This window comes from Copidosoma floridanum, unplaced genomic scaffold (genome assembly GCF_036245765.1).
Source record: "Copidosoma floridanum isolate Cflo_tuat_1 unplaced genomic scaffold, Cflo_Japanese_pri ptg000021l, whole genome shotgun sequence".
Taxonomy (NCBI): Eukaryota; Metazoa; Arthropoda; class Insecta; order Hymenoptera; family Encyrtidae; genus Copidosoma; species Copidosoma floridanum.
In genome coordinates, this window is record NW_028321898.1 from 21,968,867 (window position 1) to 21,995,796 (window position 26,930).

At 43.1% G+C, this 26,930-nt stretch overlaps 1 protein-coding gene and 1 non-coding gene across 3 annotated transcripts in view; both read right to left on the minus strand.

Annotated features, from left to right (window-relative positions):
- Positions 1 to 26,930, minus strand: part of LOC106641755 (uncharacterized) — a 121,600-nt gene that overhangs the window by 2,964 nt on the left and 91,706 nt on the right. The window contains exons 5-10 of one of the 2 annotated variants that reach the window (XM_089594646.1): positions 8,328 to 8,571; positions 4,411 to 4,975; positions 3,689 to 3,816; positions 2,947 to 3,066; positions 2,527 to 2,544; positions 1,442 to 1,592 (exon numbers count right to left, since the gene is read on the minus strand). In XM_089594646.1, the coding sequence (XP_089450772.1) occupies positions 1,442 to 1,592; positions 2,527 to 2,544; positions 2,947 to 3,066; positions 3,689 to 3,816; positions 4,411 to 4,975; positions 8,328 to 8,571 (1,226 nt within the window). The remainder of the gene's footprint in view (positions 1 to 1,441; positions 1,593 to 2,526; positions 2,545 to 2,946; positions 3,067 to 3,688; positions 3,817 to 4,410; positions 4,976 to 8,327; positions 8,572 to 26,930) is intronic. The other variant, XM_089594647.1, reaches the window with a different exon arrangement.
- LOC149374189 (U1 spliceosomal RNA) lies at positions 22,152 to 22,315 on the minus strand. The gene has a single exon (XR_016293206.1). It is a non-coding gene; the product is annotated as a U1 spliceosomal RNA (small nuclear RNA).

Genomic DNA, 26,930 nt, shown 5'->3' on the forward strand with positions numbered 1-26,930 from the left:
CTCGCTCACTCCTTTCAACGACTCTCTCTCTCTCTCTCTCTCGGCCAAACAATTAATCGAATAACCAAATACGACGCTCTCGTCGTCGTGGCTCCGCTGGAAGAGAGAGAGAGAGAGAGGGAAGGAAAATGAGGGATCCCCGCGCGAAAGGTGTACGAGGAGATGAAAGGAGCGTCTCCCTCGCGAGCCCGTAAACCGCTCCATATCGGCCATTTGCATAATTACACTTGTAAATAATACGTACAAATATAAACTCTCGCGAGTAAACGAGCCCCCCTGACCATGCAAGGCGTGCAGTGTGTGTATATATACACATGTACATGCTCACGGAGCTTGCGAGGGAAAAGGAGGGGAGGAAAGGCCAATGCGAGATTTACGGGCGCGCCGACACCGCGGGCGACAGTTCGTAAATTACGCAATTTACTCCCTTCGCCTTCGTTTCGTTGCCGCGTACAGGCAGCCTCTCTCTCTCTCTTTCAATTTTACCAAGAGGGCAGAGAGATGTAGAAAGGACAAGTGAGTGTGTGTGTGTGTGCACGCGTGCTGAAATTCCTCCATCGATTCTTTTTTCCTCCCCGAGTGTACACTATAGGCGAAGAATCGAGACCTCATGTACGAGTACGGATGCTTTTTTTTTTTTTTTTCTTTTTTGGGAAAAAAGGTCATATTGCTTTCCCTTTCTTTTATTTTCTGCCAGAGAGCAAGTAATTAAATAGTTGTTCCCGACTCGCCCTTGAGATAAGCCCTCGCGAAACAAGCCTTTTGACACAAATGATTATTGCACCTAAATAAATAAGCCGGAGATTTATCGAGGGGAGGGGGAGACACGCAGATACGCTTCTTGTCGTGAAAATCTCTTATTGAAAACAAATTGAATTTTCTTATCTAACGCGCACGGGCACGGTATAATAATGATAATAATATTGTTGTTGTTGCATCGGAGGGCATATTGGTCGCCGCCGAGGCTTTAATTTAAACGCGAAACATCGTTCATCCGCCTCTGGGATGAAAAAAAAAAAAAAAAAAAAAAAAACCAAAAAATGTAAATGAAAATTAACGAAACTCCCTGCTTTCCTCCATCTCCCTCTTTCTGGCAGGATGTGCGAATGATTAATGTCCCTATGTGCTTATATTATACACACGGGGTTCTTTCCGCGCTCGTACCGAACCAACGCTCTCTTTGGGCGGGTATTGTATATACCTATATGGATGTACGCGGTTGCCCGACAAAAATAACTGCAATTAAAAAAAAAAAGAGAGAGAGAGAGAAATGTTCGGGACAGAAGGAAGAAGCGGCTCCCTCTCTCATTACGCCGTCGTCGTCGCGATTCATCATCTTATACGATACCTACTGCACTACACGCGTACACTCTATGCCAGCGGAGTGCAATTATCAATGTGTACAGGTATAGGTATATGCTATGGTATATAGAGAACTTACAGGCAGGTGGACTCGTGCTTGTTGCATCGGCCCTGGCAGCCGCCGGGCTCGTCCGAGCCGTCCTTGCAGTCGCGGTAGCCGTCGCAGAAGCGGCTTCGACGTATGCACTGCTGCTTGTTCCTGCACGTGAACTCGTCCTCCGATGGGCAAACTAAACAGGCAAAAATTACAAAAGCTCGTTTTTTTTTTTTTTTTTTTTTCTTCTTTCATAGGCTTTTGTGGGAAAAGGATATGGGGTTTTTGTTTGTTGTTACTCGAAAAGTTCACCTTAGTTGTCGGCGGGTACAAGATTTGTATGAAGCAAGCGACAGTAAATACTTGTATCCGTCGACGCTTAAATTACTGTTTTTATGTATCTTTACACCAGACAAACAAAAAAAAAAAAAAAAACGAAAAGCTGTGTACATCATGCGCCAATAATTCCAAATAATTCCTTTCCACTCCTATATATACGTGTTAAACGTTTGATGATTAGTCCTAGCTTTTACTTGGTGCACGTGTGAAAACAAACAGAGGGAGAACAAAACCAGTGAAAATTTTTTTAGTCGTTTTAAAGCGTGAGGAGTCTTTTCTTTTCAACGTGTTCGCGTACATTGTTGAATAAGTGTGTTTTTTTTTTTTTTTCATTTTCTGTAGCCACAAAACATGTAGGAATTTTTTTCTTTCCAATCGTAAATGCCAATATGAAAAAAAAAAAAAAAAAAAAAAAAAAAAAAAAAAAAAAGAGCCGAGCAATTTTAATCACAGAGATTGTTGAAAAGATCGTTATTGTAATGAGTCGATGATTTATATACTCAAACCCATAAATCGATGACGAAGAAGATGGAAAAACCACATTTATGCTGCTACGAGACTACAGATGGTGCTTTTTGAAAAAATATTAACACAGAGGAGGAGAGAAAGAAAGAGAGAGAGAACCCAAGAGTCAATGAATATTCATTTATGCTCGCGCTCGAGGAACAAGTTTTGTAACATGAGAAAACACAATTGTCCAGCGATGTAGCGATTTTGAAGAAAAGAAAACAAAAAACAAAAAAACCAAAAAACAGATAAAGAAGAGTAAAATCGTTTTAAAGGGTACTCACGCCTACCAAGTTCATGACCTATAAAGAAAGAAAAGAAAGGCTATGATAAAAACGTTGTACACAATTACAATTGACGAGATTTCTTTTTTTTTTCTTTTTTTTTTTAATGCTCTTTTCGTATACTTGCAATAATACTCTCAAAAACAAGGTAACATTACCGGTCATATTTCAAGACGAAGTAAGAAAGGTATAATTGGAAATCTGAATGACGTATACGTGATTTATTATATTTAATGTTTCAAGTATGAGCACATAAGAGACAAAAAAATTCCTTTCTTTTTTTTTTACCAATGTAATAAATACGTATGTAATCTGTATATGTATACATATGATTTTTTTTTTTTTTTTTCAGATGACTGATTCGCGCGTATCTTAAATTGAGTAAGTACATACGTGAGAGAAAAAAATAAAGAAACTTACTCGTTGTGCAGTTCTCCTCGTCCGTGGCGTCGAAACAATCCACGTGTCCATCACATTTTTTCGACAGCGGAAGGCACGAGGTTTGGTTGCCACAGTGGAAGTGCGTCTCTAAATTACATTCTTCAAAGGAGAAAGAAGCAAAGCATTAATCATCAATTACCTACCTTCCGAACAATAAAAGAGGGAAAAAAAGTGATTGAATGACTTTTAAATAGGATAAACACAAGACTTTTCTCGTCGATAAGTCAATCGAGTAACGATCGGGGTATACAAGTAAAGCGTTCCCTTCTCTCGCAACGTCGACCCACTTGTAGCGACGTTACATTTTTTTTTTTTGTGTGCAAACAGTATACAAGCAAGAAGCCTTCGAAAGCGCGAGTATAGCACAAGGCAAAGCCAATAAAAGAAAAATACCCCAAGACACGTATGTATATATAGACTTTACGCTATCCGGGTTAATGTCAGTCGGCACAACTTGCAACTTTCATACGCGTGTACTTGCGATGTTTCCAGCTGCGCGAGTGTATTTTCACCTCGAAAATAAAAAGAAAAAGGGCACCCGGTAAACATAAAACCCTCGAAAGCAAATTCCATTGTCCGGGCTCGCGCGCGAAATTCAATTTGCCAACCGAGCAGCAAAATATTAATAACAGTCACGCGCGAGATAGGGACACCGGTTACAGATGATGGGCATATAATACGTCGATGATGCGCGTTTGTGATGATGTATCGTCGTGCTTACCGCAATTGTACTCGTCCGAATGGTCGTAGCAATTCATCTGGCCGTCGCACCGCTTCACCAGAGGTATGCAGAATATGTTGAGGCACGTCCATTCGTCGTCCAGGCAGAGGTGCTCGCTTTCCGTGCATCTTAAAAACCCACAAAGGGATTAGTCTTTTTTTTTTTTTTTTTTTTTTTTTTGTTGAGTTAAATAAAATACTCGGGTTAAAGAGGAACCTTTTTGGAGCTTATTTGTTCGCTTTATTCAAAATCGATCGTTCCCAGAAGAGTACACGCACACACACGTATATATTTACCGCCCACTGGAGTACAAGAAACGTCAAAGAAAGAAGAAAAAGAAGCAGGGAGGGTCGATAAAATTTAACAAAGGCAAAAACTAATCATACACAATACGCGACGCGAAAATAAAGGGCCGAAAGGAGGATCAATCGATGATGATCGGCTCCTTTCTCCCGAAAAATTAGCATTTTGATAAACTCCATTATTCATCGGGCTTCTTCTGCGTCTCCTCTCCGTTCGCGCGAGAGGCATACAAATGACACATTACGCCAGCTCGTCCTCCCTTTGTAACGCATATATTTTGTGTATACCTGCACACGCGTACTATACATACAAGGACCCTTTATATATACGTATAGTATTATATACCCGATGCCCACGTGCAGTTCTCGTCCGGGGCAACAAAAAAAAAAAAAAAAAAAAAAAAAAAAAAGGGCACTCACCTAAAAGCACCGCCGTCGAGCTTATGGCACTTTTGGCTCTTGGCGTCGCACAAGCCGCCGCAGCCGTCGCCGGGCACGGGGTCGAGGGGCGCCCTGCAGTACGGCGTCTCGTCCGCGTTCCTCGCCACGCAGACCTCGTCGGCGTAACACTCGTGGCAGAGCCGCCGCCTCGAGTGCGCCTCCAGGAACAGCAACGTCGCCGCCCTCGCCGTGGTGGTCCGCGCCGTGCCGCTACTCTGTGGCCTGGGACTCGCCGTCGTAGTCGTAGTAGTAGTAGTCGTCGTAGTCGTGCTACTCGTAGTCGTCGTGCTCGACGGCCTGCGGGTGGTACTCGTCGAGGTGGTGGTCCACGCGGTCACGAACACGGGCTCGCCGAGGTCGTTGGAGTCGAAGCCCGGCGGCAGATTGCTGCCGTTGAAGAGGGCGTCGAGCAGCGGCGACGTCGGGGAGACCGGCTCGAGGGGCAGGAGGTGGTTACCGCCCGGCTCGGCGTAACTCGTCGCCGAGCTCTCGTTGCGCGCGCCCGAGCGCAGGTACTGCTGGATCACGTGGAGCTTCTCTGGTTCTGGAAGAAAAAAAATAATGTTGTTGACTGAGGCCGTCCGGTCCGGCTTTGGATTATTTTCCCAGGTGACGGCACGAAAACCGAGAGACACCGCTAGAGTTGGAGGAGCAAAAAGAGAGCGTAGAAAGGAACAAAAGGCAAACACAGGCGAGGCCGGGACGTCAACGTAGCGTGAAGCGGAGGGGGAGGAGGGGGGGGGCTTTCCTGTTTGCAAAAACTTACTTAGCGAATCTCTTCCCGGCGACGAGGACAGTGTTGCAAAAGAAAGGAAACAAAAAAAAGGTCGAAACTTTCGTGCCGTGTGTGCGTGTAAAAACAGCGCCGGGGTGCGGTCGATCGGGGCTTCGGGAGTTCAAGGAATCGATGCATACAGCCACGGAGGGGTAGGGAAAAAAAAAATGTTTCGCTCTCAGCAAACATCCGACCTAACGGAGGATGCGCTTATTTTCACGCTACGGAGCGTCGCGGTGGGAAAAAGACCGCCCTTCCATCCTCCTTTCTCTCATTTCGCGCGAGACCCGCGCTCGGATAATCTCTCTCGCGCTTGTGTAAGTATTAAGTATGAGGCCGCGTTTAATTGAATTGAATTCACGCGAATGTACGGAGGGGCGTAATAGGCGGTGTGTCCGCTTGCCTTTTTCATTTTATTTCGACGCCCGTGGAATTTTCGAAAACGGCTCTGGGAGCGAAAGGTAACGACGATGACGTTTGCAAAACTCCCCGAGAGCCTAATTACCAAGCCTTTGTCTCTGCTACCATCTTTTGGGAGATGATTTACTTTGCGATAGTATTGTGTGCGGGAATAATATACCCGTAGTTTTGTCACCGGCAAGGAGTAAGTGTTTTACAAGGTACCACGGACTCGTGTCGAGTTTCGGGTCCAAACGACACGACGAGACGTTCCAAACGAGATAAAATCGGTAGGAACATTTTTAACACGTCCACACGTCTGACTCACCGATGTCTCGGAGAGTCGCGCGAAACGATCTTAATTTGGCGGGCGATGAAAATTAAAACCTGCGGGCAAGGAGCACAAAAGATTTACGCAAAAGGGAAACCCGAATTGTACGCGTTATCGTAACGATACGACATTACCGAGAGGAGCGTCCGAGTGACGGGAGTTAACGATCGCCGATTTATCGGACAAAACGGTCGTCCTCTTCGTTCGAGCGGTTCTCTGGCTCGCATTAATTTTTCAGGCGCTCGAATCGAGGGTACACGTATTAAAAGAATCGATGTACCGAAAACGATCGCGATCGAGATCGGTTTTAGAAAATCTCGATTGCACAAGAGAGTATACGTTATTATAACGAGACTCATCAACGTCAATTTCGCATCGAGGGAGAGGAAGGCACCCACAGTTGCAAGTAACGCTAAAACAAGGACCCGTTCGACGTTACATAAAGTCATTATTATGCTCGGCTGCGCCGGTTCAATCTCCTCCTCCTCGGCTACATTATGTATTTCGAAACACGCACCATTACATATGCTACATACGAACGCTCTCCTCCTCATTTGTGCGCACTCGGAGCAAAAACCTGCAACAGCTCCCAATTCCCCGGTCGCAAAAACACACACGTATCTCCGTATGAATACACACGTAATGCTTTATAATACGCATAAGTGCACACAATAGTTATAGTAATAATATAGAATATTGTATATATATATACATGGGCAAGCAAAGCGAGGGACAGCTGCTGCGAGCTGGGTAAGATCAAGGAAAAAATGAAGGCGTGCGCGAGCTTATATTCATCGTGTGCCGCCACCGTCTCTGCTGCTGCTGCTGCACGTGACTTGTAAATTCCGACATTCAGGGGCATGGGAACATTATTCGCCCCGTAATCCCGAGGACTGTCGCTCGGCTCTCTACGCTATGCATACATATACGTACACACACAAACACACACTTTAGTCAGCCAACATACATCAAACACGTGTGCGCCATACCGATCTTAACTCGGGCATAAATGCAGTATTTGCGCTCATGTGCTGCGGAGAAGGATGCATCGACCTCATCCGTATATGTGCGTGCCGCAGAGATGATGCGAGCGAGAAAAATGAGATACGAGATCTTTCGTTTAACCATACATATCTCTTATTTATTTATTTATTTATTTATTTTTTTTTTTTTTCGCTGCACCTCGTAAATTAATCCAACTCGTCGACGAATTGACCGGCGATGCTTTAATTTTGGAAATACCTTTGCCGTCCGCAGTTATTTCTACCGAAGGATCAACTAGATGGATCAAGGGCGTATATATATATATATATATATATAATACGTGTATTCCGAAACGCGCGAGAGAGACAGGCGGAAAGTGGACGCGAACAAATTGATTGCGATCGCGACGCTAAGCTCACGCCCCAAAGCCGCGGCAATGGATAATATACGCGAGGAGGAAGGAAGAGGAACAAAAAAAAAAAATGATCCGAGGTGTCTCTTTCTCGCTTCGGCCCGTGTGTAATCCAGTTTTTCTCCCCCACCCCCTGTCCGCGGTAATAGGATTACGTACCGAATCTCATTATACGCATACATATATACACGGCGGAGGAAGGAAAAGGGCCGACGAGCGGGGAAAAAGCGGCCTACAAAATGTTAATCTTTTCATTAAAGGGAGCAGCGACGCTGTGTTTAAATGTGTATACTTAACGGCTTTCAAGTCTTTCGGTCTGTCCTTTCCTTTTTTTTTTCTTTTACTTTTCTCTACAGTTGTATTTATTTATTATACAGGTATCCTTCTAAAGCAATTTTAATCCAAACAATTCCTATCCCTCTCGCACCGTTTACCGATGTGACACACTGAGAGAAACAAAATTAATAAAAATTTATTACTGTGCTATGGATAATCTGGTGCTGTTTGTGCAATATAAATTACCATCCAGAATGGTAAAAATTAGGTTGGCCAAAAGTAAGTAAGATTACCATTCCAGCACAGTAATACTTACTATTTGTTTTGTTTCTCTCAGGGTGTACATATATATATACATATATATATTCAAAGGTGCGTGTGCACGCAGCGATTGAAATTATTGTAAAGTCGCACGTGCACGCACACGCACAAATAACCGATAATATTTGCGTTGAAACGAATTTGTTGGTTTTTCATGCAAATGCACCTCCGCAAAAGTAAGCAGCTCGGTATTTATAATATTAATTGACAACCCCACGGCACCGCAAGTATTGCATATTTATTAGTCAAATTGAATATTTTCCGCGTACATTATATACGTGCGGGTCCGCAAATCAACCAGTGCCCCGAGAAAAATCGAAAAATTCAATTTGCAACTTGATGCATTACACAACAATATTTATAGATAATATGGCGTTAAGCCAAAAGTGTCGACTTACCGAAGACTATGTAGAGCGCGACTCCGCCGATGCCGAGGAGCGCGAGCACGAGTATCAGCAGTAGAACGAGGCTTTTGGTGCAATTGGCCCCGATGAGGCCCTGCCTACCGAACTGCAGGGTCCAGCCGTGCCGGTGTTTGCGCAGCCGGGCGGGATGCGGGGCCGGCTCGTCCCTTACGCTGCGCCTCAGGTTGGCCCGGTTCTCGGAGCTCGGTGAGTTGGCCGACACCGCGGCGTACGCCCTCTGAAAAAAAGCAGGGCAAAAGGGTTTTTTTTTTCAACTCCACATTGCTTTTTTTCTTATCGCCATCGTCGCGCAATGCTCTTATGCAATATATATCATGTACCGTGCACGTGTATTTATAATCATATCGTCCAATATACTTCCCACAGGAGGTGTACAGCACATAATGTACGGTCGTGACTGTATAACACGTGCATTTGTGTGTGTTTAACCGCGAACGCGTCGTGACTGATATACAACGGGTCCGCTGCTTATGCTAAATTACATCTCGAGGTAAAATGAAAAAATAAATAAATATATGTGAATAAAACAAGATACAGAGAGAATAAAACAATAATATAATCCGTGAAGGAAAAGAGGGGGGGACCCAACCTGTGGACAACGTTGTGCAAAAAGAAAAAAAAATGCTTCGCCGAGATAATAAGGGCCACTTATGTGTGCATACGTATGGGACGTGTATTGTATATGCTAGTCGGAAAAGCATTTTGATCCGCTGTCGCGGTAACGAGGGGTGTATACCGTGTGTTTGCTGTGTATACATACAGGTCTTATGGAGTAGTGGAGCAAGTATATGTAAACAAGCCATCACACGTGTAATCGATGTACGTAAATATACGCATGAAAGGAAGATGATTTAAACTAAAAGTTCATTTCCTAAAGCAATTGAGGGCGTATATATTATATATATATGCTTCCCGAGGGAGCCGCGGATTTTATTAATACACGGCGCACTCGAAGGGCACACCAGGGGGGTGGGTGGGGGAGGAGCGCCCTCATCCTAGATCCCCACTTCCGGTCTGGTTTCGCGGCCGGCGCTATGTTTAGCGGGCGCCGACTTTGCGGCTTGTTGGTCTCGTTGTACTCTGTATACACTTGCACGTGCGCTTTGTGCCTCCGAGCTAATATTACGATCCGGAGCTCCCTGCGCGGGCGATAAGTTTCGAGCGGCGACCCGTCACCTCCTAAATTAGCTTTCGCCCTTTGTTCGTGTACATGCGCAACGTGCACCGCTCGTCTTTCGGAGATTTGCATTCGAGCTGCATCCACACTAATACAGCGAGATTTCAATTTTCTCTATACACCGATTTCGTGAGAATAAAACAACTTTTATCATTCGCTCGACTCGTTGACGATAATTGTCTTTTCTTTCCCCTGCGCACATCGGCTCTCTTTTCCACCACGACCAATCGTAACATCATTCCGTGGATAAGTACGTATGGGCCAAACGGCGCATTATTATTCGTTACTTGTTTCCCCTCCCACGTGCGCGGGTATATACGAGTTGTACACTCGGCGAAAAACATCTCACGCCGAACGGAATGAAATAAAATATAAATGAGCCTGTTACGTAACCCCGTCTACTATATGTATTACGTACCTTGTGCACATGGGAAGCCAATGCACCCGTGGGCTTGTTTAAAATTCAATCGTATCCCATCGATGGCCCGGTGTGTACCAAACGGGGAAATCTAAACTCTCGCGCCGTTAAGTCGAGCCCAAAACGGCCACTCTCTCTCGAATCTCATCAAAGTCGCGAAAAATGTCCCTGCGCCGACCAACAACCAGCGTGTCTCTAGCCAAACAACATCAAACGAGTCGTCGTACTTAGGTACACGACACCCGGCGTCGGTCAAAAATCAACGACAAGCATATGGTATCGCGACACCGCGAGGAGTGTAACGACCTCGCACTCGTTTTATCTCGGGCTATTTGCCAAGTGCACTACACACACACACAAATAGCGAGCGAAACGAGAAAAAGGAGCGTACACGTATGATATTATTTTCCCATCTGGAATGAGCTATTATCCGTCTGGCCGATCTCTCGCTCCGCGCCAGTCCGAGGGTGATAATGCCGGCGCTTTTGCACGACAATGAAGGCACACGGACAAACAATCGCGCCGTGTACCCATGCGGTGAGGGATTGAGCTCGGTCTCTCACCTTCACTTTCTTCTTCCTGCCCGACTATCGTCGCGCAGTTTTCTCGCTTGCTCGGGAGATTTTTTTTACTATTGAATTTTGAGAAGAAAAAAAAAAACATGAAGACTTTGGTTGCAAACGATGGAGAGGCCAAAGTGGGTTGGGAGCGTTGCTTCTCTTGGCATTCGGAGCTACTGCCGTTCACGAACGAACGAGTATAGAGATTATGGGGTGGAACTGTCAAAAAATAAATTAAAAAAAAAATGTTTGTTTTATATCTTCAGGATCTCCGTATCTACGATCGTTGATCTATTTTTTTCTATCGTCATACTCGACGAGCATCGTATCAGAATGGGCGCGAGTTTTGAACCTGACTCTATGGTCTGAAAATACCCCCTCATTGAGGGGTCCAACACACATATACGGTCTGAACCACACCGCGTTATGTCATTAGTGAAAGAAAGTATGTATGAGCGACAGACAGCATCAATGCATAAACTTCGTGGTACAACTGTAGGATTTTTTTTTTATCGCGATTGGCAATAATTTCATCACCCGAGCTGCCACAAGAGCCGAGAATAGCGCGAAGCGAGGGTATAATGCAATTTCTCCGCGAAAGCATCAATTCCGTGTTTCCCATCAGACGTCCCGAGCCAACCGAGTCTTCGTTAAAAACGAGCTCAATTAAGCGACTCCACGCGGAGAAGCGCTTGACCCACTTACTTGGCTAAGTAGCAATTACAACTACACGCTGCTTCTGGCACTTGGAGGCCCTTAAAATAGCCGCGTGTCTCTCTCTCTGGGAGTAAAAACGCCACCAGCATCCTAGCCAATTATGTATACTCTTTTTCTCGCCGCGAAAGCTCACCGAGTTTAATATACGCGTTATACTCCCGATCGATCGAACAATTCATCGGAACTATAGCCTACATAGCATCTCGTCCCATGTGTGGCATTCCGTCACACCCGCACGTGCAATCGCCGCACAGTTGACTATGTGGAAAAAAAAAAAAAAAAAAAAAAAAAAAAGGAAGAGGGAAAAAAAATACCAAGCGTAACAAAGGGAAGTGTGTACATATACAGACACGCGGTGGAGGGCACAGAAAGAGAACAAGTGAAATTCCGGAGGCTCACAAAACTCCCGGTTACGCAAAAGGCAAACAAAGGATTTCCGCGCGATTTTCGCGCCACCACCGCGCGAAATGACTACTGTATACTCTCCTACGTATACCTATAATATGTATACTCTATGTGTGAGGATATACACACACAAGTATGAGCCGTCTGTGCGAACGGAGAAGGGATAAGGAGACCTTTTTGAAGAATGCATAGCCGCGCACGCTGATTTTCCCAGATTATTTTTAAAGGAAAGGTAGAAAAATAATACCATCCGCAGCGACGCGCTAACTGTGTGATAAAAAGATATCTCACTGTTTTGCAGAAAAAAAAAAAACAAGGGAGGAGGAATCGGTAAACACCGTATTATAGTGTCAGCGATTGCGTAAGCAAAGTCGCTCGACGGATTATGAGGTGCAAGTGGCACGGCGTTTCGGAGGATTTGCCATTTGAATTTCAAATATCCCCGCGCGCGTACACACATGAGAAACGTACACCTACTTACAGATGCAAAACAAACAACCCGATGGTGCAACAAACACGAAGTTGCGCCCTGCACTGATGGCTGTTTTGTTGTCGTTGCTTATTTTTTTTTTTTTTTTTTTTTTTTATTTGCATTTTATTCATGGGCTTCTCCCCACCCGATACACACGCGTCTACATTGGCTTTCCCGAAACGTGGGGTAACCTTTTGACCTGTTGTCGCGCCGTGAAAACCGATAACGATTGCGGATCGGTAGATTCGTTATACAACCTTTTATGCCGATGAGAAAAGCAGTTGTCGCTGACGATCATTAAACGAGACGAGAGGGAAAAATCACCGACGCGAACTATCGTTGTGTACATAAAAACACACAAAAGAATCGATCCGTTCTCCTTTATATGTGTTGCTGCGCTCGTACAAAAGCCATCAGCATCCGCCGGGCAAACTACACATGTGTAATGTGTCCTTGGGTAGAATTTCGCACGCGAATAAAAACAACAACAATCACCTCGACTCTCGTAATGATGATGATGAGGAAAAGAGAAAAGGAAGAAAAAAAGAAAAAAAAGTGTCCTTATACCTTTCCGGTGTGCGCAACTGCAACAATGAAACACCTAATAATATCAAAATCTCTAATGAGCCTCTCCTCATATAACATATGACTGTGTGCGTGTACATTGTACAACATTTTCGGAACGTGAGTACCTACGCTAATGTCTTTTCATTGTTTGCAAAAGTAGGTGTATACACGCGCTTAACGTCCTTCGGTTAAAAAACACACGCGTCGTCGTTCCGTATATCGATACAAGTACGCGCGAACCTCTCGTCGATCTTCGTATCTCCGCTCAACGTGTTTCCCACGTGATTCACGCGATTTTTATTTTTTTTTATTTTAAGGAAAAAAAAAAAACAAAGGTCCCGTGACGAAACTCCCGAGAACCACTAGTCATTCAGATATCGTTCCCGTTGCACATTTATACACAGATCATTCGGTCGAATCACCATACACATACCGATTCAGCAGCGAATCACACAACCGATCCCTATGGCTCGCGACAACATTTTGCAAATTGAGTCTGTACACATAAAGCTACTGTTTGTACATTATTATCTCTACGAGGATGTAACGACCGATGCACTCATAGGCACTACAGCCCGACAAAGTGCGTATATTATATATGCAATAAAAGCGCAACTTGCAAGCACAGCGAGGATCAAAGAGGCGGCATTGTACTCACGAAAAGAAGAAGAATGCGCTTCATTCGAAAATATTCCGTTAAAAAGCACGCTGCATCGCCCAACGCGGCAGACAATCGAAGGCGCGCCACGACGATCGATCGCTCCACGGTATAGGTATAAATATATACAAAAGGTGCACACGCATACGAAGGAATGTGCCTCTCTTATAACACGAGGGTAGGGGGGGTTGAGAAGAAAAGGAAGTTACAGCGCAGTACTTATGAGTAGGTATTACATGTGTATATATATATGTACGTACACTTGGAAGGGACTTCCTCTTTGAAGAGGTATCGGTCGTTATCGGGGGCCCGAGCGCGCGTGAGAGAAGGAGAGTATGTATGGAGGTGCGCGTGGAACAAAAGGGAGGATGGGGGGGGCCACGCCTCCCTTGTTTTCCGCGCTCGGCCCACGTGCATGTAGATGGGGAGACGCTATCTGCGGGGGGGAGGGATTTGCAGCGGAAGGCAATTAGGGCTTGGAGGGAGGGAGGATTGTTTGCTTTCTGGGTGTATCAACCTTGTTGGTATAAGATCGATGTAGGTGGGTTTTTTAACTTCCTCGATGATGTGTGGCGCGAAAGGACGGTGTATATTTTCGGTCGCTTGTGGCAAGGGTGTGAACTGCATCGTTACGAGCAGTACAGGAAGGGAAGGATATACGTTTTGGGCAATCATTTTCATCGAAAAAGCCCTTTTGTGAATAAAATAATCGTAAGAGCTAAATAATAATTTTTCAAAAGTACCATTCCTCGCTATAGGAATGCGATTGACCGAAAATCAACTCAGCAAATTGAGCGGTATTCAATTACGGCAAAAAAGGAGCGCGATAAAAGCCCCCCCCGTACAAAATATATACGTATAGCTGTATACACCCGAGGGGGAAAAAAAGGCCGGGCCTATATAAATTCGCATTAAAGCCGAAAAAAGCAATCGGAGACTCGCGCAAAAAAGGGCCCCCTCATTGATGACACAGCCGTGATTCTTGCGTTTCGTCGATCACCGCGACTTACAAGTTCAGCGAAATGAGTATACACCTATAGAGTAAAAAAAAAAAAAAAAAAAAAAAAAAAGAGCCACTCGCGGCATCATCGAAACTGCATCCAGAAAGAAGGAGACGTGGGGGACAAAAAATAAAAAAAAAAGGACGCGCGGGTTCGTCGACATTACATTTGTTGCCACTATAGCGGGAGGTGGGGGGAGAAAACGGGGGGCCTTAGGACACACCACAAAGGGGAGCGAGTGCGTGCACACATACACACAATATGTGCTTTGGGCACGTGTATAAATATGTATACACGAGAAACGAGCGCCACCGTGATATATTAGCCTCTCGGATGGTTTTGAGGAGCGCTCACGGAGGGTAATAAGGAGAGAAAAAAAAAAAAAACGAGGGAGGAGCAACACAGAGATGAAAGGAGGAGGAGGATAACCAATTTGGACAATATAGTCCATTCCACTTAAACTCGTGACGCGTATCTTATTGGGTGTAGAGACGATGAGCTCGTTACCAATGGAAACGCGAGCGAATGATATGTGCCCCGACGCACCTGTTGGCCTTCTCCTGGTGTGCATCCATTCAATCGCGAGTACAAATGATCTCACAGGTATACATGTGGTGAGAAAAAGCTCAAGTACCAAAGATAAATGTATAAACAATCGAGTCACGGAAGGATGCGCGTCGTTTTTTCATCCCCCGGGCACGCCCCGGGCCGCAATGGCTTCAAAGGACACGGCCGTGAGTAACGCGGCAAGAAGAACCGTTGCGGGTCGTCGCGGAAAGCCTCTGCGCTCGTTAAAGCAGGCTCGCGTAATTAACCAGCGGTGCGTGCGTTGCCGAGATGAGAACGAAAAAAAAGGAAAATAATACACATACAAGGAGCAAATGACACCGAGGGATCGTCGTCTCTTATGCACGAATATTATATACCTATACACACGTGGGCTCATTTTTCGAGCTCTAATTGCGACTCTATATATGTACCGTTTTAGCGAGGATTTTAGAGAGATATAGATAAGAATTTAGTTTTACTCGGAACAGAAGAAGGAGAGACAGGGAGGAGAGGAGTTATTAAGCCTACGTCTTGGCTCATAATAGGTTAAAACTGCCTTCTTCCTCTCCAACTCTGTACGTGTACCTATCTACTTTGCGCTCGAGAATATTACCCTCGATTTCACTGGCCTTTACCTCTATTGCGTACGCATACACAAGTGGAAAGAAATAAAAATTATCGGCACTTCGAAGAGTATACATACGTGCGTGTGGAGCGAGACAAAACTGCGCGACAGCTGCTACACTTATACCCTTGGGGCCTGACTGAAATTTCAAACGAGCCACTGTATATACATATACTCGATCGAGCCGCGTTTTACGAGCCAAGAGACGAGCTGCTGTTCCCCCGCGACCTTACTTTGAAGATACTTTTTTGATGGGTGCAACCGGTGCGCGTCTCCTTAAATACTCTTGGTCGCTGCTGCAGTTACCTACACACACCTTGATATGCTTGAGTGTCGGGAAGAAAAATAAAATAAAAAAAAGATTAAGGGAACCACGGCCCGGGTCGATTTTTCTTTTTGGATTAGAGGCTGCGGAGACCGCGGTACGATCGAGACGGTTATTAGGATTTGATCAATGGATGCTGCACCGCGGGTTAATTGCTTTTTCCTCTCCGTTTGAAATGATACGTGATTTCCGAGGAGAGTGAATGAACTCTTGGAGTATAGGCTGGGGGTGAAAATTACCCACGTGTGAAAAAAGTAGTGAGTGTTTTGGTGCATGAAAATAAAAAAAAAACTCGATTTTGGGGTACATTTATAAATAGGAGCAATAAAACTTAAGTGTGACGTAATTTCGTGAGCCGAGTATACGTACGAGAGGGGAAAATGTGTACGATGTAACGTGCGCGTCTAAATCTGTATGCGTGTGTGTAGCTTGTTTTCAAAAGGAAACGCAACGCGAGCTATAAATTTCAGCTGCGGAGTCGAGTTTATTTGATTTTTACGAGAGCTCTTCAAAAGCTCTCTTATCGACTACGACATTTGACTCGCTCAAAAATAATTTTTACACGTGTTTCTTTTTTTGCTATTCTTTATGCAAGCAACTGCGTTATAAAACCGTGCTCCGAACGACGTGCACGAACATTTAGCGATAAATTCCGTACCAAGACTGTTTTTCGTTGCCATAAATAAACGTCACATTTAGTGTATCACAACAACGACGAGGATACGACTACGGAGATAATAAAATCAAGAAGATCGATACCACGTAATATGTGTGTATATATGGTTGAGCTGGAGAACAAACGTCGCATTGTTGCGAATGAAATCGAGCAAAGCCTCCCAGAGCTGATCGATCGAATTCCCATAAGGGAATTCCAAAGAGTTAGCTACCGATGCATCCCCTCGATACCGATCACCGGTTCGCCGATAGACGTTACGTCAGTTCGCGCGAGTGTATATAACTCTCGCGCCTTTCAAAACCAGCAGCTTCGGCGCTACGTACACGTCCATACAGACGAGGGGATCCTCTTCCCTCCACCCTCCACCGTAAGGGGGACAAATCGGTATGGCTGCATGCGGAGAATATGCAATGGCCGCATACATAACGTAAATCACGAGCTGAGAGTCCGTATATGTTTGTGGCGACAGATAACGTCGATCGAGCGCGTGTTTACCACACTTGGTTTTTCTTAAAGAGACACTCTATTGGTATGCACTTTTTTTTTAATAAGATCGGTATTGAGGTGCTAATAACTGCGACAGTGTTTACGCTCTTTAGTAATCGGTGGGGTGTTTGCTTTTGTACTTGACACGCAGACATGCACTTGACGCGCGAAAAAAAAAAAAAAAACGAGGAATATGTATGCTTGTGCACCCAGGAGCGTATACATTAACGCGTAATTATTTTATCCGGGCAATCGGCTCTCCTTGCCCGATTATCGCCATCTCCGCCACCTTGATTTTTACACTAACAAGAGCCTCGCTGCCAAAACAACGGGGGTGATGGGGGAAAGAAAAAAAGAGACTTATCTCGCCGCTCAGCTAAAAACAAGAAATTGAGATACGATCGGTAAAGTTTTGCGCAAGCGGCGCTTTAAATTAAACGAAAAAAAAAAGGCTCGACTCCCGGGGCGCAGTTATCGCCTCTCGCGCTCCGCATATAATGGGATAGTTAACGCGGCGCGTGTCCATTACGCGGCATATATACATGTATAATATGCTTTAGACAATCTGGTACCGATCGCCTCTGCCGCAGGAATTTTCGTTTTTTCGAGACCCAGAGCGAGAAAAATTACCACTCGAGGAAGCTGGGCGAAAATACCCACTTTTTCCTCCTATATATGAGGACACAACCTATAACTTCCATCTCTCGATCCGTTGGGCGCACACCTTCATAAATAACGATTAGAAAAAGAGAAAAAGTTATTATCTCAAGGATTGGCGTCGAAAACAAGGACACGTGTCCGAGCGCCTCTGGAAATTCGTGGATTCCCAATAGAGAGTCGGCCGTTCAAGCTTGTAAAACGAAAACGAGGGGAAACCTAGCATGATAAACTGCGACACTGTACGGCAACGTACATATACGAGCAGAAAGAATTTTTCAACTACACACACGTATTCTCAAACACCGAAGCCTCCCCGTATATACATATATATACATATATATACGTAGGTACACACGGAATGAGGTGTATACAGCCGGGTGCGGCGTTTCAGGTATTTTAACGAAAGTGAATGTAGACACTCTGCTATATACCGCGTGTAAGGGAACAACATTGTCGTAGTAGCTGATAAATATGCGGTAGCTTTATCGGATGGACGCGTGTGCGCGCGCGTTTCGCTGATACGCCCGCATACTTATTTGGTGAAATTGTATGCCATTACGCGAGAATAAGATACACGCTCCCTACGACCCTTTACGTGCCGTAATGCGCTCTATCGGAGGGCAAATAAAATTTTAGCGCGAAATATTTATGATGATTGGATTGTACATGGTAGTGGTACGTATCTATGTACCACCGGAGTCAAGCTTCAGTGAACGTTACGTTTTAAAATATCCATTACCATATACATATACATTGTGGGCTTTTGTTATTGAAATTCCTCATTACGCGCTTTCAACGAAATCCGCGTTGTTTCGACATGTCCATGTATACGTATGCACATACAATAATTGCTCGCAGTAGCTTAAACTCGCACCTACTACTGAATAATAAAATTGCCGAGAGATCGTTATCGCGAGCGTATAAATCTGAGTCGTTGGTTATTGCAAAACGGGCGATTTTGCAGCAAAACAGGAAGTTGGGCCCCAAAAACCGTGGGGTCGTTGTTGGGTATATTTCTCATCCATCGAAACGATATAAGCAATAAAAGTATACTTACGTATAGCGAGCGCCATTACTACGCACACACACTCTGGAGTATATACGGTATGGCCGCGGAGGTGTGCAACGTAGCCGTGAAGAAACAAAAAAGTCGACGTATACACACACAGTGCACGGCACAAATTCACAAAAGGCATATTACATGCCCACTCACACACGAGGGTAATAGAACAACGACAAGCGAGAACAACAGAAACAGGGCACATTGCGGGGGTGAGTGGTAGGTACTTACTAGCATACGTGTGCCCTGCACTGAGAACCAAGAACATCGAGTTTTACAAGTCGAATGGTAAATGTACACGTGCATAGATACATATACATACACGTGTTCGGAATCTACGAGGCAGCAGCAACGAAAGTGAGAGAGAGAGAGGTCCTCATATATGTACCAAAGAGTGTGTGTGTAGGAATTTTAGTATTAGTATTTTTTTTATTGGCTTAGAGAAAACATACAGCCACTGAGTAGTATACATGGTAAATTACATATGAGAGTTATTTGTATGATACGTAGGATTGACATATTTTGTATGGTACACTTAGTCCTTATTAACATTACACTCTAAGACTTTTGTTTTAGTAACTAGTATCACAATTGTGTTGAGAATATTAAATTATTGATTATAAATATATAAGAAAGTCGCAATATACATCTTGAAAAATTAAGTATAGTGATTCTCTATTTTATCGCTATAATATATACCTAATTTCAATTAACCTCTATGACAAGAATACATATTACATTATTAATATTGTTTTTATCATTAGTGATTCCCCTTTTTTTTTTTTTTTTTTTTTTTTTTTTTTATTAACATACAAATGTAACTAAGCGCTTATTCATACTATTTATTAATTAATTACATTTTCAATTAAATGTTGATTTTGATTTCTAAAATGAAAGACGAAATTAAATTGAGAACATTGGGTTTGAGATCTGCAATGAGTGATTCAACCGAAAACGGACCGTACGGATGGATCTTTCTCAGATTTGCCAAAAAAATGTCTCTTTGATCTTTGAATAATTCACACTGCCAGAATATGTGGTTAACTGTTTCTGGACTTTGCTCACATTCGTATTGTTCACTTATAACAATGTTGTGTCTAAACAGACTTACTTTTAATGATGTATGGTTGGACCTTATTCTATTTATGCTCACTAATGCTTTTCTTGGGATGCTGGAGTTGAGGCCAGCGAACCAGGGTTTATTAGATTTTTGAAAGAACGTTTGAAAATATTTTGTTCCCTTGCCCTTAACTTCGTATTCTTGTAGAATTTTGGACTCGTTTATCTTTTTTAGTTCTGATTTAAATGAGATGACAGCGTCGGAGTAAGGAATAGGTAAGTTAAGGAGGTGTCCGCTCTCAGCTGCTGCCCTGGCCTTTTTATCAGCTTCCTCATTGCCTTGAATTCCCACATGGGATGGTACCCAGATAAGATGAACATTTTTCCCTTCTAGGGAGCATTTTATGTATAGGTTCTTGGTTTCCAATATGAGATTTGAGAAACTACCTTGGAGGGCTGAGAGGACGCTCAGTGAGTCAGAGAAGATTCTGAAGTCTGATTTGTCGCTTTGCCTTATACGACTAAGGGCCTGATAAATGGCTGTACATTCCGCTGTAAAGATGGATGTCCCGTTAGGTAGTTTATATGAAAAGTTGAAGAGGTCATCTAGGCTATGGCTAGCAAGGCCAACTTGGTTTTGGTCGCCTATTTTAATTATTGAACCATCCGTGAATATGTCTGTGTAGTGTAGGGTATTGTTTTGATTGAATGAGTCATTAAACGCTACATATGGGTCAGGGGAATTAAGCAGTTTGTGGCCTATAGTTAAGTCTAGCTGGACTGGAAAAAAATTGTTCGAATATGGGTTCAAGTACTGGGGGAGGATAGGGTAGGATTTGATGTTAAGATTGTATTGACATATATTGGTGAAGCATCTTAGCAGTAGCGAGGTGTCGAGATCGTATTCATGGTTGTAATTTTCAGAGGTCCTTTTAAGAGTGGTAATGTGTTTGATTGTAGGGTTGTTATCAGTTGATAATGATTTTAGAATGAATCTGTAAGCTAGATATTCAGCCCTCAAGGAGAGATGCATAATTTTTGTCTCAGCTAAAATCACATTGATTGGAGTACTAGCTCTATATCCCATTGCTATTCTGAGGGATTTGTTCTGGATTCTTTCTAGTTTATCAGTATGGCATTTTGCACAGGGGGAGGTCAAAAAGGACCCATAATCTAGTTTGGATCTGATCAGAGATTTGTAAAGAAGAGTAAGCGTTTCTGGGTCAGCACCCCACCAAGTGTTTCTGAGGCAGCTGAGAATTTTGAGCCCCTGGTTGGCTTTATTCACTAGATTGACAGTATTAATACCCCAATTTAGTGTAGGAATAGTAATATGGCAGCAGCGGACATACAATTTATGCATTATTCATGAAGCCGTCGGTTAATGTGCAAAAATAAAACCCGATCATCTCTTCTTCTTCTCTGCTGCTGATGCTGATGCGCACTTCGTCTTTCTCCTTTGCTCCTCCGCGGACGTAATTCAAGCTAATCAAGCGTGTGGTACTCGTGTATACACATATAAGTGGCGTTGTTGGCTCATAAGAGAGAGAGAATCAAAAGGTTTCATTGAGTTGCGGAGGAAGAAAAAGATGGGCAGCTTTTAAAAGTGGAGCCGGCAAAAAGCGAGGGAGCCGAGTATATACATATATGTGAGCGAAATTTCAACTTCACGTATATATATGTGTATATATTATGTACACGTTGCAACGGACCCCGACGATCGGAATACATATTCCGGCGTTATGAATAATCAATCGGGTGGCGCGAGAGAGTCGTGCGGCTTATGTGTGTGCTCCCTTACGAGAGATACCTATAAAGGTTGTAGGTGGTATCGTCTTTTTACATCCGCCGTTTACGTTTTGTTTCTCCATTCTTTCTTTATTCCGACTTTTGCTTCGTTATCTTTTCTTTCTTTTTTTCTCTTCTCTCGTTTATCCTTTTTCAATATTCGCGTGGTCGTAAATCACGATGAATGTTGTGCCCTGTGTGTATAATGCACTACGTGAGTTTTTTTTTTCACAATGGAAAAGGGAGATGAAAGGATGCTGGTCCTTTGGGACTTGATTTGGAGCTGCACAAGGAGTGTAAGTACAGCGGGAGTAAGTAGTGTTTAGAGACGAAAATTCCACGATTACTTACTCGTCGAGCACAACAGATCCATCATAAAATTGTTACCTAATTTTGCGGGAACTCAGCGCTTTCCACTCGTAGCATGAATGGGTTGTCACTTCAGCGCATCGGTCAAAGTAAAAGCTACGCAGGCCTAAGTGGCTGTACGTGTATACTTAACGATGAGTCAAACTGGACTTCACCAAGTCAACGTAGCAACATGGTGCTTGAACAGTAGAGTGTGAAAGGAGAGAATTGTTTTTGAATTTAATTATTGGGACAGCGCGTACGCAGTCCCAACTACCAAAAATAATACGCCCGAGATATCCACTTTAGGAATATTCGCAGGGGTCAGCTCACTCGTAGTGCAATGAGCAAGCCTCACCCCGGAGGATCTGCCTTGTTGATCACAGATAACCCCGACGCCAGGTAAGTATACCGAATCAACCCCTCTGTCCCCTTCTTATTACCACTACTCGACTACTTTACTTGTGAAGTGTTCATTTTTCGACTCCAAAACTCTAGCGGAGTTTGGTGAAACGTTAGACGCTATTTTGGCTCGGCGGCCTCGGCGCGCTTGTTTGAATCGAAGCAAGTGGTGCTTGGTGTAGAGTACAGACAATGCGATACAATTAAGGAGGATCGATACATATTATCGACAATGATTGAGAGCTCTAATTTACTTTTTGATGTCATTTTCTGCCTCATAAAAAAATAAACGTGCATTTTTTGGGGAACCTCAGCCATGTAGTTATTAAGATATTTCAAAATAAAAAAAACGAACAATTTAACACGGACTGTTATGAAGAACAATGTTGTGACTCAAAAACAACATACCTATAGTGATGGGTAAAAAAAATATATACATTTATTTATTTCGATGCTCCAAATACTTCAAATATTCAATGCCGCAGGAATAAACTGTGTTGCGTTCTGGCGGTAATGCCGTGAGCCTTCAACACCCCTGACCCCGCTGCACCGCCCTGCCGAAAGATTGTATCGAATCCTTTCTAAGGTACGTTATTGACAATTTTCCCATAACAGCCCGTGGTGAATTGTTCATTTTTTATTTTGAAATGTCTCAATAACTACGTGACTGAGATCGCCCAAAAAATGTTGATTTATTTTTTATAACTCATAGAACGAATCAAAAATTAAATTGGAGCTCTCAATCATTGTCGATGATGCGTATCGAACCTCCTTGATAACAGTGGATCGAGAGTAAAGATTTAACTTTTTAAAAAGTATTATACATTTTTTAATGATGACGATTCAGTCTTAGCCTTGGAAAATCGCAACTTTTTTCGTCTTGATAGGATTGGCAAAGAGGGAGGAGGGGTGGGTTTTTATACGCATAAGTCTCTCGGTGTGAAAATTTTATGTACATCCGACCCGTTATTTGACAATAAACCAGAATATATCATTGCTGAAATATCTCGACAGACCCATAGGTTTTTATTTGTTGTTTTATATCGCCGTCCCAAGGGACTTTACCCTTCAGAATTTTTTGCCGATTTGTCCATTTATTCTATTAGATATAAACAGATTATCGTTACAGGTGATTTTAATTCAAATATGATGTCTAATAACCACGATGCAATATACCTTCTAAGTTGTTTAAATTCACATTTACTTCATCTAGTTAATTCCGGCCCGACTCATCACACTTATCATCCAGATCACTTTTCTCATACCTGGATAGATCTGTTCGTTGTCCGTGATTATTCTTCCATTATTGCCTATTCAAAAACGGATTCTCCTTTTATAGCAGGCCATGACCTGATTATGTTAGATATTGAAATGTCTGGGGCCCCTTCATCGCGGAAGGCTTTCCTCACGCGCGACCTTCATAGGATTGATGGTGAGGGACTGAAATCAAAAACTATTGATGCGGTCACTTTGGCTTTGAGTGACTCTGATGGCTCCAGTGTGCATCAAATTGCTGAGATGCTATCGAAAGCAGTTGTTTCTACGTTTGATGAAGTATCTCCGCTGCGATCGGTCACGGTTAAGCGATCAAATAAGCCCTGGGTAACATTAGAAATAAGGAATCTTATCAAGCTTCGTAACACTGCTTATAAGCGTGCTATCCGCACTAAGTTGCCGGTTGATTATGATGATTATCGGCAGAAGCAACGAGATGTGAGGAACGCACTGGACTCCTCGAAAAACAAGTATTTATCTCGTGAATTTGCAAATGCATCCGATGCTAGGTCTACTTGGTCTCTGATTCGGAAAGTTGGTCTTACACGGTCGACCTTGCCCTCACCTATTCTTTCCTTTACGCCGAATGAACTGATTGCCCATTATACATCGTTTTCTCAATCAACTCCATCATTACAAGATTCGGATAAACATGAAGTTTTAGACATACCGTTAAAGGCACAATTACCAATGTTTAAACTACATCCGGTTACTACTACTGCAATTCGACGTGCCCTACCCCGTGTCAATTCTGCAACTAGTGGTACAGATGGCTTGTCGGCCCAGATGCTGAACCTAGTTATTGACCCTTTGATTGGACCCATTTCCCTACTTATAAATAGATCTTTAACTGACGATTCTTTTCCTGAACCTTGGAAAAAATCATACGTGACACCACTCGCTAAAACCAGATCTATGACTTCGGCATCCGATACGAGACCCATCTCCAAGCTTCCTGAGATATCGAAGATTGTCGAGAGGCTGGTGTACCAACAGCTATCCACGTTTATGGAAATAAACAAGCTTCTAGATCCTAATCAGGCAGGTTTCCGCCGGGGGCACAGTACTCAAACTGCCCTTCTTTCTCTCCTTGAGGACGCGCGCGGTGCAGTGGACTCAGGTATGCTGACGATCCTCGTCACGTTTGACCTGTCTAAAGCCTTCGACACTGTCTCTCACCAACTACTTCTTGCTAAACTACGAGGGTTAAATTGTGATGATTCTTTTATTAAATGGGTCTACAGTTACTTGTCGGGTAGATCACATGCTATTTGCCATAACGGTGTTCCTGTCTCAAATTGGCTGCCACTGGGTTGTGGTGTACCACAAGGCAGTGTCTTGGGCCCTCTTCTATTCTCTGTATTTCTAAACGATCTTCACCGGGTGTTAAAGTTCAGTAAACATATTTGTTACGCTGACGATTTTCAGGTATACATCTCATGTCGGCCGGAGGACTTGGATGATACCATTTTAAAATTGAATCTGGATATCGAGGCTGTGACTGAATGGATTGCTGAAAATTGTTTACGTCTAAATGCTCAAAAGACTAGGGTAATGATTATTGGCCATGCAAGCCTTCTTTGTCGGTATGATTTGTCTAGACCACCCAAGGTCAGAGTTAATGGAGTAGAGCTCGAGTATAGTACTGAAATAAAAAATCTTGGTCTTTGGCTAACGTCTTCTCTTAATTGGGATAGACATGCCCGTCATATTTCAGCACGTGTTTTTCGAGTTTTATATTCACTACAATTTTGTCGCAGAGCTCTCTCGTTTCCCCTCAGAAAGCGTTGAGTTGAATCCCTTATATTGCCTCATTTTAATTATATGGCTGTGGCTTATCATCCCATTGATTGTATTTCTAGCCTTCGCTTACATAGAGCACTAAACGCTTGTGTCAGATTCGCATTTGGTAATATACGACGTAGGGAGCGGGTTACTCCATATCGGCTTGCATTGGGCTGGATGTCGGTTCCCAGTCGTCGTGACTTCATGCTTCGTTCTCTAGCCTTTTCTGTCGCCTCTAGGCATAGCCCTGATTATCTACATAACCGCCTTGTATCCTTTGAAAATCAGGGATTGGCTCTGCGTCGTTCAACTCGTTTTCCTGAGAAAAACTATGTTGTCCCTCGCATACGTACGGAGATGTATCGCCGTTTGTTTATTTATCAGTCGATTATTTATTTGAATACACTTAATCCGGAGGATATAAATGTACTGAATTACGGAGCTGTTAGGAGGTCTCTCGCTGGCGAGTTATTCGAACGAGATCTGGCTGAATAGAGATATGAGTCTGATGATCCTCTGCCAAATTTACCTGGTCTCTGACTTGAGTGGTTCACGATTTTATATATTTATTTATAATTTATATCTGTATTCTTTGATATAGATTTGTAAATGCGACAAAATATTTAAAATATTTGAATTACTGGATACAAATTTGTCAGTTTTATATGACTTCATGTACTGAATACGTAATTCTTATATGAACGCACAAATCAAATTTTAGTTTTCAAATTTTGTTCTCGTCTCATTTATTTAAATATGTAAATTCTATTATAATGCGTTTAATTTAAATAATCCTACGCAAGTATGATTTTATTAGTATATAGGTGGCTCAATGACGCTCAAAGATGCTCAATTTTAATAACATGTATAAATTAATCGTGGAATTTTATAAAATCATCAATATTTATTTTTATCTTACATAAATTTGTTCCTGTTATTAATTTGAAATTTATTATACTTATGGTCTGTAATCATGTGATATTGAATATTCATTTGTTTTTAATCTTCGAACATTAGTAATTAGTCTGTAATTTAGCTCATGAGAAATTGTTCATATGTATAGTATTAATATTGTAATCTAGTATTTATTTAGTTGTAAATTTTGTTGAGAGCTGTACGTGGTTCTACCACACGGTTTGAATAAATTGAGTATTCTAATTCTAATTCTAATTCTTCTTCTCTGCTGCTGATGCTGCGCACTTCGTCTTTCTCCTTTGCTCCTCCGCGGACGTAATTCAAGCTAATCAAGCGTGTGGTACTCGTGTATACACATATAAGTGGCGTTGTTGGCTCATAAGAGAGAGAGAATCAAAAGGTTTCATTGAGTTGCGGAGGAAGAAAAAGATGGGCAGCTTTTAAAAGTGGAGCCGGCAAAAAGCGAGGGAGCCGAGTATATACATATATGTGAGCGAAATTTCAACTTCACGTATATATATGTGTATATATTATGTACACGTTGCAACGGACCCCGACGATCGGAATACATATTCCGGCGTTATGAATAATCAATCGGGTGGCGCGAGAGAGTCGTGCGGCTTATGTGTGTGCTCCCTTACGAGAGAT